The sequence below is a fragment of the Ambystoma mexicanum genome, chromosome 9 (genome assembly GCF_040938575.1).
Source record: "Ambystoma mexicanum isolate Mex_15411 chromosome 9, UKY_AmexF1_1, whole genome shotgun sequence".
Lineage (NCBI taxonomy): Eukaryota > Metazoa > Chordata > Amphibia > Caudata > Ambystomatidae > Ambystoma > Ambystoma mexicanum.
The window spans coordinates 750,547,323-750,566,855 of record NC_090931.1 but is presented as its reverse complement, the minus strand read 5'-3'; the positions used below and the strand labels follow the sequence as shown (position 1 = coordinate 750,566,855).

General features: G+C 44.1%; 1 protein-coding gene across 1 annotated transcript in view; it reads left to right on the top strand.

The window, feature by feature from the left end:
• STAT4 (signal transducer and activator of transcription 4) overlaps positions 1–19,533 on the top strand; it is a 632,296-nt gene that overhangs the window by 209,415 nt on the left and 403,348 nt on the right. Inside the window, exon 6 of the mRNA XM_069615680.1 lies at positions 6,933–7,011. Within this exon, the coding sequence (XP_069471781.1) occupies positions 6,933–7,011 (79 nt within the window). The remainder of the gene's footprint in view (positions 1–6,932; positions 7,012–19,533) is intronic.

Here is a 19,533-nt window from a genome sequence, read left to right as displayed (position 1 = left end):
CCTGGGCTTGGGGAGCACCGACAACATAAAATGAAGAGGAATGCAGCCTCCTAAACTCCTGTACAGCTCTGCTCTGGCTGCAGTAAGCAAAATCTCTCAGTAGGGGGCTTTTGCTGCTTGTTTAGTGCCGCCAGGGCAGACCTTAACATGAGCTGAGGAGGCTGCCTGAAATGGCAAAATGGATGCTCCCATCTAAACGCTTTGAGCCTCGTTTGCTTTCATAAAAATTATGTTAATGCATGTTTTTCATTATTGCCCAACTGTTGGGACAATAATATTTTTGAGCACACTATTCCTATAATTTGGCTGCTTTGTGTTCTTATTGTGATCAGTTGTGCTGTGTGTAGTTCACATTTTACTAGCTGTCTATTATTGCAGGATGTTTAGCGTGTTATGTGGATCTCTTTTGCGTGCTGTTTCCTCAGTGATCAGTGGCTGCCCTGATAAAGGATCCTGTTAGCACCTGGGTGCATCCTGGGGCCCCATTGGGGAGCTCAAACTTTTAGCCGCTAGTTATAGGAGCACCTGAATTTGGATCGTAGGAGGTAATGAGGGTCGGGTGGGGGCTCTTGTTTCTGCTACAGATCGGGCCGCCCTAGGAATCCCACCCCCAGTGTCTTTCTGCCACAGATGTTTACTTATTTCCTCCCTCCCTTTTTTGCATGTCAGTCACAGAAAGACATCAGAACTAACATTTGAAATGGAGCTCACTCTTTTGTATGTTTGGACATTTGGCAATGATGGGAGCCATTTTGGTAGGTAACAATCTATGAGGGGTCTTTCAGATAGAACTTCCATTCGATGCGAAATTCGTAAACATATGCAAAAGAGGAGAGCGCTCTTAACACGGCAGAGAACAAATGAATAATTGTCAATCATTAAAGGGCTGCCAGCAGCCCATTCCAAGAGCTCTCTGGCCATGACTATGTGTAATGGGCTTAGTTGTGTCAGCAAGTCCAGTTACACGTGACTTTTGATGAAACAAGCAGACAAAAACAGCGACAAGTGACCTCAATATTGTATAAGTGACTTTGGGAAAAAAACAAGCCTAGAGTCGCTTACAATCGGACTTGGCAACACTGAAGGGAAGCCTTTGTGTGGCCCATTGGGGCAGGACAGCAGCCCAAATATTACCCAGTCAAATTGTGACCAATCAGCTCCAAGGTTCAGTGTGTCAATCAACAGCAATTATCACAAAGTATCCTTTTGGGGAGGGGGGTTTAAATCTTGAAAGTGCATTTTAAAATATTAGAGGGCAATTTGCTTTTTACAGTTTCAAGTGGGTTCATTAATATATAATGTTGCTTTGATCAACAATTTCAAAACGAATGGAAGCGTTGAGCAGTCGTGAACTGTAGAAAAGTTTGGCTTAGTTGATGTGCAAATTAGTGCTATAATAAATGCCTGCAACCTGGTCCAAGTAGTGTGAAACATGTATAATTGCACCTACAAATCGATATGACTTAGATTACTAAAGCATTGTATTATTTTAATTGGCTAATGAAACCCACACAACATTCAAAGACAAAGGGCCTCATTACGAGTTTGGAGGTAGCCATGCCCCCTCCAACTCGGGTCTGGGTCCGTGGTCCCTGAATGGGGAAATACCGGGCCAATCCGACTTTGGAGGGCCCGGTATTTCCCCATTCAGGGAACCCGGACAATCCCCATTCCCATTTGAGCCCCCATAGGGCTCAATGGGAATGGGGCGCATGCTAACAACGAGCCCGATAATGACGGGCCCGTTGTTAGCATGCTGGTCCCCTTGCAGGACCTGCAAAGGACGTCTGGTCTGACCAGACGTCCAGAGCGGGTCCCGCGAGGGAACCTCGTAATGAGGCAGTACGGAGTTAATGGCGCCGGCACCTTAACCGGCGCTGTTAACCCCTTACTGCCTCAGTTGTAATGAGGCCCAAAGTGTTATTACCATTTTTCCATTCTACATTCTACAGCTGACAGATTTTCAAATGAAAGTGGGGAGTCACAAAAAAATCCAACCAAAACTCAGTACGTTTTCCCAACATTGAAACGTTAAAGGGCTCCAACACAAATGTTGAAAGTATAGGTTATTGTTTCCCCAACATTTAAATCCAAAAAAATCCATTAAAAATGTGTGGCTGGTAGTTCGTGTTACTTGATTGTTTTTACTGAGAAACAAGTTGTTCAACATCACAATAAATCGTCCAAGTTAAGACACAAAAAAAATCATTGTTTGTAAACAAAATCCAAAATAATTCCTAAAAACTTGAAACAAAACAGAAGTAATCCAAAAAGTGGATTTCTTTTCCCAGCGTATATAGTATGCTTGGTGCAATCACAAGCTATAGGAAGACTCTAGAATTTAGAAAGAAACACCTGCCTAGCCTGTTAAGAGTCCATTGCACATTGTCAACTCGAATTGATAAAACACTGGTCTATTGTGCTTCCAAGCAACTTAAATTTGAAGATCATTGTAAAACATGCATCCTTGAAAATCAATACAATTCCTTCCAGATAATGAGATAGGGCCTCATTACACGGATGGCGGTAAGGGTTTACCGGTACCATTAAGGGTACCAGTGCCGGTAAACCCTTACCGCCTTACTACGAGGTCCCTTTGTGGGACCCTACCTTAACGGCTGGTTTAGCCAGCCGTTAAGGAAAGGACCCGCAAAGGGACCTAGGAGGTAATTACGGTAACGCAATTTGCGGTACTGTAATTACCGCCTTCCCCATTCCCATTGAGCCCTATGGGGGCAAAAATGGAAATGGGGTAGTGCCATGGTGAATGGGGAATTACCGCCCCCACACACCTTGGAATAGGGCGGTAATTCCGCCATTCACCATGGCAGACTCTGTAAAATACCGGCAGCAACCATGGCGCAAATGGCGACATGGTTACCTCCGTCCGTGTAATGAGGCCTAGAGTCTCTTGTTTTAGTGAAATCATTCCAAATCACAGATTAGGTTGTCTCACATTATTCTGAGTAATATGAAACCACAGAACGTATGTCAGCAATCACGTTTTTGTTTCTCATAGAACCCCACAATTTGTTGGTTGGTTGAGGATTCAGAAGCGTTAACACGTTAAAGAAATTCCTTATTATTTCCGCTTCGTTTGACGTCAGCACATCCCGTTCAAGGACATTTCCCTTATTCATTGCAGGATCATTTGATGTTGAATTAAGTCGCTAGCATTTAAGACCAAGCATTTCCATGTAAGTGGTCCAACTTGTCACATCCCACACTTGAAGAATCAATGTGAAAAGAACAAGTCTGTGTTTGAATGCTCCCACAGTTCCAAAGAGATTAAAACACCAGCTTGCATTCTCATGACATCAATGTACATTCCCAGTATAAAACATGCGGTTGATTTTTTAAATGCATTAGCTTTCTGGAAACATTATATACCACAACCAACATTTTTAAAGTGAGTTTTTATAACCTTATATTCAAAGTGAGTATTCAGAGAGCGGCACTACAACAGCTTGGCTGTAGCACAGCAAGAGACCATGCACAGACAACCGCCCTCTCACCCTCCCGCTTAACAGCCCCCACTATCCTGACCAACCATTCACCCTAAGCCCAGCTAACTCCTCATTTTGTATTGGTTAACTCTCATTATCGCTAATTGTAATAGCCATTCTCCCACTCTGCCTGCAGGGGTGCTATAGGACAACACATATTTCTATGTTCTTAGTTCTTAAGTGAATTGACATGATCACATAATGGTTTCCTTTGCATTTGATTAAAAAATAACAGGTACATTCACACAGAGCTAAATAATTGTTCTTTATGTATGTTCTAGCTTTGTTGGACTATGACCCAAACAAAACAATTGAGAGCACACCAATGTACCATACTGAAAACAGTCTCAAGTGCAGCATCTTTTACCAGTCTGCGTAAACCTTTTAAAAACGCGCACTCCCCATATGTGTACGGCCTTCTCGATGTCAGCCCAGCTACTAGAGCTAGCAATGACTTCCATTATTTCCAATATGTCCACATTAATATACGATTTTATTGTTTTATTTGCAGATAAAAATTATAGCTTTTTCATCCTGGGTGTGCTGTTAAGCATACAGCTCATTAGTAATTTAGAAATGTGTGTATTCACTGCAGTATTTTAATGGAAAATACAAAGGCATTTGCATTTATTGTCATTTGTTTGCACAACTAAGGGGGCAACATCTATAACATTAGGAAGTACCATTAAAATGACAAGAAACAGGCTATTTACATTTCTATTCAGGATTCGCCATTAATCGCCATTTAACAAACGTTGGTTGGGGTGTAGCCCAAAATAACCAGAAAGCTGCAAGGCAACCGACCCACTGGAGCCGATTGCCTTTTAAGGGGGTGAGACGACACCTTCTGTTGAATCATCTCTGGGCTGTTGAAGAAGGATTTCCTCTGGAACTTTGTTGGGAGCACAGTCTGCTTCAAAGTCCTCTTCCATAGAGGTGAAGACAAAGACTTCCAAGATAAAGGCAAGCCTTTTCCCCCAATTATCCCAGAGGTACATTTGGGGTTGCCTCCTGGCTGGACAAGGTGTTCTGCAAGCTGAGATAACTGGCACTCGGTAACCAGTTCAGTGGAGGTAAAAGAACCCTGCAAGTGCTCTCTAAAAACCTTCCCGGCTGGCAGGTTCAGCTCAACAACTTACCTTGCATCTGGAGATACTGTACGGGGTCCTACAGCAATCAGAGGTTAAAGAACAGCTCTGGACCCTGTTTTCCAGCTTTCATCAATTTTTGGCCTGCTCAATCATTTTGAGCCACTGCAAGCACCCCAAACTGCCCTTGACACTCTCCACTATCAATCAACTGTCAAGCTGTCGAGCCAATGACTAGACCCACCCTTGCCTGCACTAGAGCCGTTTCCGAACAGACCACCACTGAAGTGCTCTTTGTCATAAATCTCCCCCCGTCTCACCTGTGATCGGGATCTCCCTTGTTTGGCCGCAGGACTCTTACTGTGGGTGGTTCGGGTCTTGAACAGGCTCGCCCGAGCCTCGTCAGGTTGCAGAGCGCGTTCAGAGTTCCGGAAAGTTTGTGGTTCCAGGGTGTCCAGGATTAGTGATAAACAAGCAATGTAGAGGGGAAGTCCAGGAACAGGAAAAAAGGCAAGGAAGGAAGTATGAGGATCAAGGAAGCAAATGTAGAGAGCAAACACAAGTCGGGTCACTATCGAAGATAGCGTTGAGACGCGCGGACCCGCAGGGGTGTGACCAATTTATAGTACGTGCTACGACGTGAAAGCTAGTGCATAGCACGGAGCCTGGTACGGCAATGTTGGAAGGAACAAGGAGTACAAGCCCTTCGTGACAATGACCATGAGGTCCAGAAGGGGCAATTTCGCTGGGTCATGACACTCTTCGCAATACTGGACATTGCCGAGCTGATTTGACTGATTCGAGATACCATCCGGACCCATCATCTGCCATGCTTGAACTGATTTGAGCTAATTGCTCCTACAGGACCGCACGGCATCACTGGACCACCTTCTCCCAACTCAACTTTCTCGATACCAGTGATCCATTGAGAACAAACAACTCGAAAAGTCTCACTAAAAACTCTGCATGCTCTGGTTCTTCTCTTACAGGCCTGGGTTCTATTGCGTTTTATTATTGTGTTTATATTTTTAGCTCAATTAAAGTGTCCTATTTCTTATTGATCCTTGGTTGGACATTCCTTTATTTTGGAAGCACACACTGTTTGTGCTACTTCTGTGCTACCTCACATCCCTCCTGTAAAGTATAGCCTGGCCTCGGCCCATGCTACCTTGAAGAGACGAAGGTGGCTTCCCTGTAAGTTTGTTTCCGTTTCACCTTTCTGCTTGTGATCACTGCTGGTTTTGTTATTAGTGTGGGGCTGAGTAGGAGTTTACCCATTGCTCATCTCTGTACTCCTGCAGAGCTGTAGTCATTTCATCAGTCACAGATTGAAATGTACATGTCTGCTATTCTGCACCACACCAGGTGCCAACAACGAATGCATTAACAGCGGCATCCGGCTTTGATGCTGGCATAGATGCATTGGATTTGTGTCTAACCCGCCAGCTGTCAGTAGCTGCTAAAAGCTGGTAGACTCCATAGGAATCCATGTTGCATGCCTCCTGGCACGCATGCGTGGCAGTAGGTATGTAAGCTTGTTAAGTGTATTTAAATTGGGGGCAATACAGGGCAACGTTAAGCACCACCTGTGATGTATTGCCACAAGAATGGCTGGCTGCAGGTTCTACATCAAGCATTCATTACCCCTGGTGCCATTTTACAATAGTAAAGTTAAATTAGGTTGTTGAACAAGCCCACACTATGTTTAAAAAATAATGTCATGTATGGCAAATATTCGAAATGAGAAAATCATACACTCTGACAATGTGTCTATATATGTGAATTTGTATGTAAGAATGAACAGAATGCAAACGTTCAATATTCTCCGTTATTAGCAATGCTGTGTCCTTGACCTATACATGTTTCACTCGCTGCTGGAGCTTCCACAGGACCATGTAATGATTAGTATGATTGAATTTAACATTATGAAATGTATCACACAGTGATGATGTTGCTAGGTGATTGCTCTGTGTTTCCTCCTGTTAAGGTTTTAAGCGTGACTTGCAAGGATAAGTATTCTTTGTTAAAATGTCATGGTGCTAGTGTGGTTCAACGGGAATTGTTGACTGCCCTTGTTGGTTAATGTCTGTAAAGACGAGTTAATGTCTGCGGTGTGTACCTGGGCTCTTTAGTCAATGGTGGTCCCCAAGCCATGAAATAACTCATCTGAACACAGAGCTTCATCTAGAACCCGCAAACGAACTTAACTACGCTATGGATAAGAAGGAAAGTTACTAATTAAGGAAGAATGCTCATCCATGCATGTATTTTGTTTAGAAAAACAAGAGTACGGTTATATGATTGATAAGTTTTAATCTATTATTTCTCTTTATGCAAGATGACCGAGCAAGATGTCAAATACCTGGAAAACCTGCAAGATGAATTTGACTTCCGGTATAAAACGTTACAAAGCAGAGGTAATGTTATGCATTACATTTTCAATGTATAAAGTACAGTGCATGCTTATGTGGTTGACCAGTGTAGGTTCATCTGTGAGAATGACCCAAGGAGGGACATATAGAAAGGGACTTAATAACTCAATTTAAAACGTCATTTATGCATATCAAATGATTATTTGATCATAATCACTGCAGGGCACCATTAATGTGCCAGGGAAAAGGAATTTCCTAAATTACTATGAACAAAGCTGTCGTAGAAAGCATACTCACTCTTTAAAAGTCTTATTCCTGTTAAATATGGCAACCACCAAGAGCGAAATGTCGCTCTCCTGTCTTATAAGCCACACTGCCTGCAGTCAAACGTAGTTGTTGTAGTAAAGGTGCCGCTTCGGCAACGTGTAACTTTCTATTGTCCTGGAAAGATGACAATAAGGAGCCACATCACTAACATGATTTCATCCGTCAAAGCAACTATAAGGGTTACAGAACAAACCACGGCGTCTATCTCCTCTAGTAGACAGCAAATTTAACTTCTCCTCCGCTTCATCTCTGTTTACTTAGGGCTGCTAGCACCTCTGTTTTACACCCAATAACAGATACGTTTCCAGTTCCCCCTGCACTTAAGAAGAGCATGCTTCTACAACACGTCTACTATCTGGGTACTATCCTGCTCCCATTTACTTTCTAGGACATACAACATTCCAGTGTGAAGCATGTAACCAAACCAGCCACTAACCGACTTACTTTTATGCCGTCTGCCGTTTAGTGATTGCAGAGATCTTGATCGGCCACCGTTCTGCAGCGTAGAACATTGCTGAGCAGTTCTTTCATATCTCGCTCCCTTCACAGTATCGTCCTTACTGGTGTACGTCACTTGACTGCCTAAACTCACAAAAGTAAACAAGAGAAAAGATTTTGTAACTAGAGTTTATAAAGTTCTGGGTACCTCCATATTGCGCCACTACAACGCAAGGGCTTACGGTGCTCATTGTCCTGCGCAAGTCCTTCTGGGTCATTTTCCTTGTGACGGGAAAGTTGTTACTCGTCACCATGGTGATATACCCTAGATATACTGGGTTCTTTCTTCTAACTCTCCCTCGTTTCGGCTTTAATGATGAAAATCGCAGTAGGGTTAAAGTGTCACTAGCTTGACCGTAATGCGCCCATCTCGCATAATCAATTCTGATATTTCTTTGTAGTTAAGCTCCATACCGTGCATGTTCCAGCTGGTCAGCTAATCCTCCATGCAGTCTCACCTTGTTTAAGACATAAGCCCTGTGCCCTAGAACTATCAAACATATCTGTTGATTACCATTCTTCAGCTCGTTCGTTCAGGCTTAGGATAACACTGCCATGGCATCATCCAGAAAGAGAGAGAACGAGAACCTAGGAGGACCTGAGGTGGAGAAAGAGAGAGGAGTGCAGAGAAGGAGAGAGAGTACACAGAGAACAAGGGGGAGAGCAAGGAGGACAGGATCTTAGAAAAGAGAGAAAGAAAAAGAGAGAAAAAGTGTGTGGGTGCAGGCACCATCTTAAATATTATTGATCGCAATGTGGAGCACCCGGAGATTAGGCAGTCTCTAGAACGTCCCAGAGGGAGAAGGATAGGTAAGGCTCCAGCTTTTAGGCCCTCACTGCCAGATTAGGATAGCTTAGAAAGTAGGGGTTACCAATCACTAGTTCATTACACCACTGGGGAATAGGGAAGCTGGTTCGAGGGTGCCCATGGGAGGTTGAGGGATCTTTCGGGAACATTCCTTAGTTGAATGAACCTGCAGTCTTTCAACCATAAAAAAACAACTCAAGAAAACAATATAAGTACCCTTGACTTGTTTTTCCCTGAGTTTGTTCAATTATTCAAGCCATCCGTTACATACTTAGGAAATATTGGTATGTTATTTTTCAAATTAAATCATAATTGTCAGGGGCAATGTAGACGATAGAATGATAAACGCTATCATGGCTTTGCTGAGGGAAATGTAGAAGCAAGTATGAAAACATGTTTTACTGCATAAACATTGATTTAGCTTTTTTGTGCTTGCTAGCACACATTTCTAGGACAAATGTAAATACCAGTATTATATTTTTTAATACGTCAGCACTGCAATATGATTCTTTAAACATGTGTCGTAATTTTCTGTGGACAATGCAGAAGTGTCTTTATTGCTTTGTTGATCCCAGAACATTGTGATGACAGTTTAAAAAAAACATATCTCAGTGTTGCCTCAGTAAAGCATACTTAATGATGGCGTGGGACAAAGTTGGCACCACACTTGCTGAACATGGAGCCTGGAATCATAACTTCTTGGGCCATTGTGTAGGCCAGCAAGATGAAGTATTTTGCTGGGGCAATCCTAACATATATGATGGATCCAAAGGAGCAATCACTGTGTTCCCACCGGTAACCTCCTCCCACGCGACCGGGGAGATAGCCTTCAAGGAAGTATCCTGACTTCATTGGGTGGGACGCAAATCAATGGATCCTACATCCCCTTCATGCAACTCTAAGAATAAGGACTACCCTAATGGGCTCATGAGTTGCACTTATCTTGCCCGTCCCCTAGAAAGTACAGGGATGAGGAAGAATGGGAGTATCCTATATGAAGATCACTCTCCCAGCACTACAAGGAGGAAGCAGCGAGGAGCAGTGATGATCACTTCCCATAAGAACTGCTGTCAGCATTCTAGTATTTCCACAACAAATGAGACGAGAAAGAGGCAAGGAGTAAGGATGATCACTCCCCATAAGAACCACTATCAGCAGTCTAGTCCTTCCCCAAATGCTATTGGCAACAGCCAATATAAAAAGGAGGAAAGACTCCGGAAGTGTGAGAGATGCCCTCCCTGGAGGACCTGACTGCAGGAATCCTGTGCTGGAGAGAGAAGGGCTTTTTACTATTGTGCCAAAAGAAGCAAGGAAGAACCCTTACATCACAACTGCCTGTGGGGAGCTGTAAAGCACTGGAGGTGTCAAGGTGGCCAGTTTGTCCCCTCCAGGAAGAAGGGGAACCCCTGGACATCCGCATAGTGCCACAGCCGAGAAGAGGCTGCAGTCTTCCTCACTGTGGGGATTGTGGGGACTAGAAACTGGCTGTTTCTTTGCCTAACTGAGGTGAAGCCCATTGAAGTATATGGGAAGAAGTCTGAATTACTTTGCTGGCATGAGAGGACTGGCCCTCTCAGAGGCTGCTGCTGTTTGGTAGAAGTCATTGCACCTCTCTGCGAGGCTTGTGGAGTGTGAAGGCACCAAACAGAGTGGCACAGCCAAGCGGCTCACTGGCGAGGAAGTAGAGGAATGCAGCAGTGGAAGGATGTGCCGAAGACACGCCAGGAGCCAGTGAAAGACTCCTGGGCGTTCGACAACCGAAGAAAGCGGGTTTCACCCACCAGGATCTGGAGCAGGAAAGGCGTTCAGAAGCAAAGCCACGGGGATACCGGAAAGGCGCAAGAGCAGCCCAGAGTGGAACGCGGGCGGCAAACGAATGCTGCATAAGCCCGAATGGGACCGAAGACACCACACAGAGCCAGTCAGTCAGCCCATGCATAGTGGGGACCCCGGGGCATTTCGGCGACTGCGCAAAGTACAAAGTATAACATTTAAAACTGCAGAAACAGAGGCATTAAAGAGACTGATTGAAAAACAAGAAGGCATATTGCCAATAAGGACCCCAGCTATATATGAATGTATGGAATGTAAATATGGGGAGAACCTGAAGTGAATGACATATCAAGGAGATGTATGATACCAAATGAGATATACGCAACTGTGAAAGTAAAAGAAGAACCACATGTGTAATTAAGATATCCTGTCAGGTGTGATGAAGCCTGCAGATCCCTCACTAAACCCCTGCCTAAAGTCTCCTCCCAAGTGGCCAGGGAAAGGCAGATGCTTCCTGATCCTGACCTTGGGGGTGGTGCTCTGTGGGAGGATCACCTGTGCGGAGACAAGGCTCAGGGTGGTGAGGAGATCTTGTGGGAAGAGACATAGTATTTGATTCCAGAAAGGAAGAACCCTTTACAAGTACCACGGCATGTCATGGCTTATTGTTGTTATGATTTGTCTGATCCACCAATTGAACATCTTAATGTGGATAAAGCTAATATAAAATCCTAAACATCTTAAGAAAGGAAAGCCTGTCTGAACCTTATAAAGTTAGAAATCATCTTAACTCCCAGAGGCACAGTGAAAGGACATCTGTAACTACTGGCTTAAATGAACTGCCTTCCCCTTTTCTTGAAAATTCTTGTGATGTCTCCTTAAATACACTTAGGGGAAATAAGCCAGAGTTTAAAAGAAGAAAGCTGACTATAAAACCTGATTTTGTGGTTGGGGACTTGAAGTCCCATAATTCCTGAAGTACTGGGACGAAGAAGAGGACTCACGAGTTATACAACAGGAGTGGTCAGCTTGTTACGGCAAATGACCCACACCTGAGGGAGGCACAGAGGCTTAAAAGGCCCCCCTCGGGTGCAGGCCATTAGATGGAGATGGAGGTGGGGGTGTCGCAGCAGCAGTAGCAGGAGAAGAAGGAGAGAGCAGCAGCAGGCTCGTTGTTTGCAAATCCAAGCAGAAGTTGAAGGAAATGGAGGGTTCCAGGACCACTGCAAGGCAGATTCCAGTTGCCAGTCTAAGAGGGTCCTTTTCCCCATAAGTCTGAAGTGCAGAGGATGCGCAGTAGGAAGCGTGAAGGAAGAAGGCTTTTCCCCCATACGAACAAACTGTAGAGACTGCGCAGCAGGAAATGTGCTTCAGACCGTGGCAGGTGACTGGTTTCCACTCAAGGGTCTCAGAAGCAAGCCGAGCTCTGTAATTAATTGGCGGGAAGAAAGGCAACTCAACGAGGGGGTGTGTCCATTGAAACGCAGCCAAAGAAGTGGAAGTCCTGCTGCACATGAAGGGATAGAAGAGAGAAGTCAGCAATTGTTACTGAGCATTCTAAAACCTTGCGTGTAACAAAGGCAGGCAACAGTAGCAGAGAAGAATTATCTGTGTGTGAGTGGAATTGCTGTGAAACTGACCGTTGGATGTCGGACAATAAATGCAACAAAAGTAGCACTCGCATATGAGTGAAATCTCTGGCATATCACTAATTGAATACAGAGGAAAACAGCGTAATTACGAATCGTGTATACTTACAAATGATCCCAAAGTGACGGTAAACTAAAGTATCATTTCGAAAGCAGCAGAAACCATTGGAGTAATGAACTCAAGTGGTGAAGCAGTATAAAACATTGTAGCATTGAACCCAAGGAACCGAACTTTAAAGATTGTGAGTGCCAGTGAACAAACAAGCGTTGCCCAAAGCCAAGAGGGGTACAAACATTACCTAAAGCCCAAGAGTAGTACAAGCATTACCCGAAGCCAAAGAGTGATGCAAGTATTGCTCAATGCCAGGAGTGGTACAAGCATTTCCCAAAGCCAATAATTGCACAAGAATGTCCTAAACAAAAGAAACTATCAACAAGGCATACAGTTAAGTCACTGTGGTATAAAAACTTTGCCAAAGCCAAAGTTTCCCAAAGCCAAAAGTAAGAAAGGAAGAATCACACCCTTGAGGGTATTTGGTTACTGGATACTGGTGTTTCAGAAGGACAACAATGGCAAAGAGACTACCCTGCTGTATGGTTAATGTTCAGAAGAAGAGTGCCTTGCTTGCATGGAAGTGTTAGAGAGCACTAATGTGAATCTTGTCTTTTTCTGAAAAGTTGTTGAAAATTATAAAACTGCAAACTACTGAAGCTGTTGTCAGTAGATTTAGAACTTCATAAGCACTGTTGTTTGCGGAAAGCTATCGGGCAGGTGAATAGACCCGCATGGTGAATGCTTGTAAAAGTGGACCTGGTATGAGAGTAAACCAGGTGGAAGTGGACCTGCTCTGAAGTTATCATGACAGAGATACAAACTGTGATTTATGGTGTTAAAAGGAGAGTTAAGAAAAGCTAATATTAACAAGCTGTGTTTCTTTGAATTTTATAAGTTGTGGAAAATCATCCTGACCAAGAATATTATTGATGCTTTTTGAAGAATTGAAAATAACTATTCAATGAAGAAAAGGAATATTTCTCTTTTTAAACCTTGTATTAATAGAGCTCTCTTTTGACCAATTGAGGAGCAAAGAACTGCGTTGGAATTGTGTTACAAATCTGGATTTTCTTGTTTCTTTTTGTTGAACATTGGAACTGACACTAACTTAAAACCTCGGGAAGGAGAGTTCACCCAGGTTGTACAGTGAGACTGTGAATATATTACAAATGCAGTTTTGTTGGTGTTGTGAATTGCCATATATTTTCTTGTGTATTGTATGTACAAGTGTGTGGGACAGATATTCTTTGTAAAAGTGTTTCCTTCAGTTTGTTTTAGGCAGAGAAATCCTTGCCAGGCTAGGGATAATGAGGCATTTGTTGAAACTTATGATTTAATAAAATGGCATTTGTTGAGAAATCCTCTAAAAGTTGTCCCCCTCACATTTCTGACCCCTCACACAGGCAAGTAAACCAGGCATTTAAAAGTGTGTGTGAATTACAAGAAAAGTCCTAGCAGGACAGCATACCAGGGAATCACAAGTGCACAAGATGTCCTGGCAGGGGACTATACCAGTGAAAGGAACTCATGGTGGCAACAGTAAAGACAGACAAGTGATCACAGCTAAAGGGTGTTTATTAAACTGTTTATGCGGGTTGGAAAAATGCCTATATCTAAGATGTTAGCAAGCTACGACCATCAAATAATAATAAGGCAGTCCTAGTGGCGCTAGTCAAAATAAAAGGGTCTATACTAAAAAAAAAGCTATTGCCAATCCTTACAACTAAATACAGAAAAGTGTGGGATAAGGTTCTTGAGAAAGAAAGATGTGTTCACAAATGATAAGTCAGGATATACTAGCGGGGGGTCTCCCTTCCCCACGTTTTTAGCACAGGACAAGGTGGAATTCCGGAGCACAGCACACACTCAAGCTTTTGTTAGCACAATCCTACAAGATACCAGTAACTCTGGCGGTTAAGTCTATTTTCTACACAAAGTCTCTTGCTGCTGAGGACCTGCTGCATACAAAATAACAAACAAAAGAGTTCCTTTTTGTCAATACGTTGGGTGATGCCTTTCACCCCTGGATCCCATTCTTCTGGGCTCAGATCCCTCAAAGAATTTCTAGCAATATCAGCACCTTCAGTGGTTATGTATCTTGCTTCCGAGGGTCTGATGGGTTCAAAATAACAAAAACAAAAGTTCCTTCTTGATTACACTTCGGTGATGATTCTTCACCTCAGGTCCCTTTTTCCGGGTTCAGACCGCTCTCGATTGTTTGCTTCCCTTTTTGGGTGATGCTGGCTTTACCACTAGGTCCCCCTCTTCTGGGCTCAGACTCCTCTTGAATGTTAGCCTCCCCCCGGCGGGTTCACTATCGCTTGTATTGTAAGGGGCTTTTAAACAATCTTCTCTGTTACATTCACAACTCTTAATGTCTTTTTAAACAGTTCTTGTTGAACCCCCCAACCCCTTGCTCAGGTTCACTCTTGTTGGCACAAATGTTCATTGAGGCATCAGGCTTTACCCCATTTTTTCGGCATCCCTCTGTCGTGTTCACTCTTGCCACTCTTTTATCTCGTCTTGCGGGATTCGCCTCCCTTAGCTTTTCGTTACTTGCCGGTCAAAGACTTTCGACTACATAACGAATTTTGCTAGACCTCTGTATGACCACTTTGCCACTTTCTCATGACTCTTGCACAGCCTTCTGGTATTGATAGTTTCAACAAAAATGGGGAATCAGCTTAGAGTCTCTCAACTTACACCCACGTGGTGTCGGACCCTTTTCACAGTTCTTTGCACTTTCCTTATCTTGTAACTTTCATTCAACACAGTTCGGTTTATTATCGGTTCTCCCCTCAACTCACCGGCTGTGATGTACCGCTTGGTTTTCCTTGTTTCTGGAGTCAAGGACGGTAATATGGTGGCAATCTCCTTCTGTTCTCCTGCTTATTAGCGTAGGCGCACTCCGTGTACCATTGACATCTGCTGCAGCACACGTTAGCTTTTGGTCGCAGTCTTACGATTTCATCCACAGAGGAATCGGGGGTTTGGGTCGGAAAGGGCAAGGTCGCTACTCTCCTTGTCACCCTCTAGGTTCTCAACGCCTTTTTCTTCCTCTTGAACTGCTGCCCTGAGATAGCTGTCTTGCTGTGCTGACTGCCTTGCTTGTAGTGTGCTCTCGGGCTCCACCTTTTATCCTTGTGGGGAAAGGAAAGGGCCGCCAGGTGTGTGAGATTCCGGTTAAATGTCAGGTAAACGGCCCTAGAGTTAGTTTATTGTCTTTCATGGTATGGAAAAGTATTTAAGTTGGAAAAGGAAGGAGGGGGGTAGAGTTTCCAAATATTCTGCTGGGCATGATGGGGAGAGAATGTTATATGGAATTATAACCTTCATAGTAGGGGGGTTGGTAAACTCAGAAGGGTGAGATTGGTAGGGTTGGTGAAACAAACCAGAATGACTAGGATTATTATCGTGAAATGTACAGGGGGGATTGTGGAAATGGTAGTGTTTTGTCAGAGTAGACTGGGTGTTCCGGAAAGAATAATCAGAGGGACGTGGAGACGAAGGATAGGGAGTGTTTGGGTAGAAAACAGGAAAACACAGATTCTGGGTGTTGCGGTTTTCAGTGTAATGAGGTTGGGCTCCTAGATGGTTTACCAGAGGTGTAGGGGTGGTTGGATTTTATTAAGGGAGCTTCTTTGGGTGGAAGGGAGGTAGATGTGGAATAACCCAAATAAATCTCAGGGATTTCATCCTCCACTCCTTCTTCCGCTGTATAGTACCGCGTCTCACCTGGGGCATTTCTCCAAGCATAACCCCGGGCTCCTCTACCGAAGTGATCCTCCCTCACTCGTCTACCCCCAGGGTTGGGATCTGAGAGGGCCAGCCCTTCCCTGGCCACCTGAACAAGGGATTCTCGAGGTCTACTCAGGAGAATACCTTCAGGTTTCTCACACCAGGCAGTTTCAAATCTACCAGAAGTCACAAGAAAGAATATAAACTGTATTTGCAGAACAAGGAGGATTGCATGCCAAATCCTGACAGGGCAGTATACCAGGCAGATGTTTTCGGTAAATTGACTGGGTACCAGTGTAATTACCTGGCTAGACTGGCATTTGAGTGCCGACAGTCTAGTCATTTCTTAATGTGGCATTGTATATTTTTCTAGGCATCTGTGATAAAATAACCATGATAAGTGTTGTTGCTTCAACTGGCATTTTGGTGCAACCAGTTTAGATAAGTCTAAATGTGGCCTGTCATGCTTTACTTTAATATGTTATTAAGTGGCTAGGCTGGTCTACATTTTGCAGCCATTTGGACATGTTTTCGCTCTGGCATGGCATTTTTAATAGCAAAGCATTCCATTAATTAAACATTAATGTTCTTGTGCACTGTTGGTGACTTGCAGGTATTGGATTTTTGAATTGGTGTTACCATACAAAACAATTTCAAACGATCTGGCCAATTTTTCTCAGAAAGTGTGCTGCATAATGTATTAAAACACATTTATATCTTTCTCCTAGTGCAGTGTGCGGCGTAACCCTACAGCAGCGCGTTTCTGCGTATTGCGCAAGCGTGGTAATCTAGGCCGGCCCAGAGTGTGGCACGACCTGTGATTTGTTTCTGAGCTACGGGGGAGGGCCCCCTTCCCCGCAGGGGGACCCCCTGATTTTGTGCTATGCCAATGACTAAGCAGCTTTGTAAATAATAGTATTGATGTAGGCTAAGAAAGACTAAAATAATTGTTAGACCAAGAATCGTTTACATTAAGGAAGAAACCATCGGAAGGGAAGCACCCTCTGGAACCAAGGATTTTCGACATTGGAGCACTTTCAGGTTGGAGCTGTTAAAATTTCCTTTATGAACTATTTTTGCAATCACCTCAGGTTAAAGACATGGCATTGCTGGGACTGGTGTCTCCATTTTCTGGAGGCACCATGGAGTCATAGTGCACCTGGAAAATGGTAATGCCTTTTAAAAATGTCATGCCATTGTGGCCCCAATAATACACAACAACAGAGTACATTCTGGACCATGTGGCCCTTTAGAGGACAGTGAAAATGTGTGTTTATTTTTGGACAGGTGTCTTATGGACAGATCTTTTCGTATTAATGAGCAGGGCAATTTGGGGCTCCTGTAGTACTCTCGAAGCATCTGTTAGGTGTGAGCCAGTGCATTCTGGCTTCCAACATAACAGAAGCATTCATAAAAATGGAGTCATGTGGATACCTTTTATACTAAATGGTGCAAGTGTTATTCCTTGGCATGTCGTCCTGTCTATGTTGGATGTATGGGGGCTATGGGGGCTTCTGAATTAAGTGGAACAGACTACTTCATGAGATGTAGTTCTGCTGTGGCATCTGTATTAATAGAGGCTGACTGCATTATGGGGCACATAGTGAGCAGCACTGACATTTGGATAAATAGCCCAATGTGGATATCTTCACTCTGAGAAGCAGAATGCATGATATGTAGTACTGTGGATACGGATGTACTCAATTAGTACATTTTGGGACTAGAGTGCACTGTGGCATATGTAGCCCTGTGGCAGAATTTGCACGTTGTGAGGCAAACATGTTATGGGATATACAGTCTTGTGCAGGAGCATGTACTGAGTGAGGCAAAGTGAATATATATGGTGCCATCAGTAATGAGTTGTGAATAATTCATTCTGGGACCTATAGTCCTGTTCTATATCAGTATGGAGTGAGGCAGTGTGCTTTCTTGGAAATTAAGGCCTGTTTGGCCTCTGCATAATGTTAGTCAGCTATGTAGTTCTGTTGGGAATGTCTACATAATGAGAAAGAGTGCAATCTAAACAATGTTTGAACTTCTGCATTGAATATGCAGGCTGAACTGTGGGAACTGTAGTCACCTGGTGCCTGCATACTTTGTGAAAGAGTAAGCATTTTGACATATACATTGGATGCTCAGGCATATTTGAACAAAGTGTGGCATTTTATTATGGTATCTGGGAATGTGAGGTTGTAACCAACATACAAGGCTGGTTTTAGCGTAAGATCCATGCCTGGGTATATTATGGCTATACATGATACTGTGGTGGGATGGAGGAGCACCCCACACTGCAGCCAAAGGGGAGCAAGCCACAGCAGTTTGCATTGACTGGTCCACTGTCCAATATGTCAGGATGGATGAGGAGGGATCCAGCCTACTTGCTATTCACAAAGATGCTCAAAATCCTTTCCTCAAGAACAGCCATGGGTAGTGTTGCACCTGGAAACTCCATTCCCAGAATACACCAGAGGAAAACAGACTGGGCAAGGACTGAATTATAGAAGCAAGTTATGGGGCACTTGCTGACCATATACTCCAGTGCCCAAACCACGTGAAATGCCACACCCGGCGACAGAGATAGCACAAACCCTGGCAGGCTGTTACACGTGAAGTACCATCAAACACTGCAGAGCAGCTTAGAAACAGCAAGGGATTTCCAAATTCCACTGCAACTCACAGACACAAGGAAGGTAATCACTACGCCCATTGGGCAATACCAATGACAAATCAGTAAAGAGATGGTAAGAGTAGATGAGGCCATCCCTAAGACTTAGCAACACTGTTCCTGTGCATGAAGCGACAAACTGGTGGGCTAGAGAGCAAGACAGACAGTGGAACAACACAACACAAACATGTACCGCTTGGGGTAAAAAAGGCAGGAACTGCAGGGGGGTTAAAATAGATAGTAACAAAACCCAGGTAAAAGTACGAAACATGGGATTGTCTTTCACCAAGAATAAGTTCCAGTGCCCTGGTCTTCCCCATCCCTATGAATCTAGAGAGCCAGCACAGGGAACAGGAGTGGCAGTAGTGTCAGACACAGGACAGTGAATAAGTTCCAGTGCCCTGGTCTTCCCCATCCCTATGAATCTAGAGAGCCAGCACAGGGAACAGGAGTGGCAGTAGTGTCAGACACAGGACAGTGAATAAGTTCCAGTGCCCTGGTCTTCCCCATCCCTATGAATCTAGAGAGCCAGCACAGGAAACAGGAGTGGCAGTAGTGTCAGACACAGGACAGTGAATAAGTTCCAGTGCCCTGGTCTTCCCCATCCCTATGAATCTAGAGAGCCAGCACAGGGAACAGGAGTGGCAGTAGTGTCAGACACAGGACAGTGAATAAGTTCCAGTGCCCTGGTCTTCCCCATCCCTATGAATCTAGAGAGCCAGCACAGGGAACAGGAGTGGCAGTAGTGTCAGACACAGGACAGTGAATAAGTTCCAGTGCCCTGGTCTTCCCCATCCCTATGAATCTAGAGAGCCAGCCCAGGGAACAGGAGTGGCAGTAGTGTCAGACACAGGACAGTGAATAATATTTTGGACATCCTGACAAAGACTGGGCCAATTGTTAGTTTTATTGAGGCTGGGAAACCTCTCATAGAGTGAGGTCTAGTGAGGCATTTTCCCACCCTTTTTAATATTTGAATAAAAGTAATGTGGACCAAGCCAAATCGTGTCTGACTCCTTACTCGGACTCCTCACAGTAGATATAGGAAGAGGGA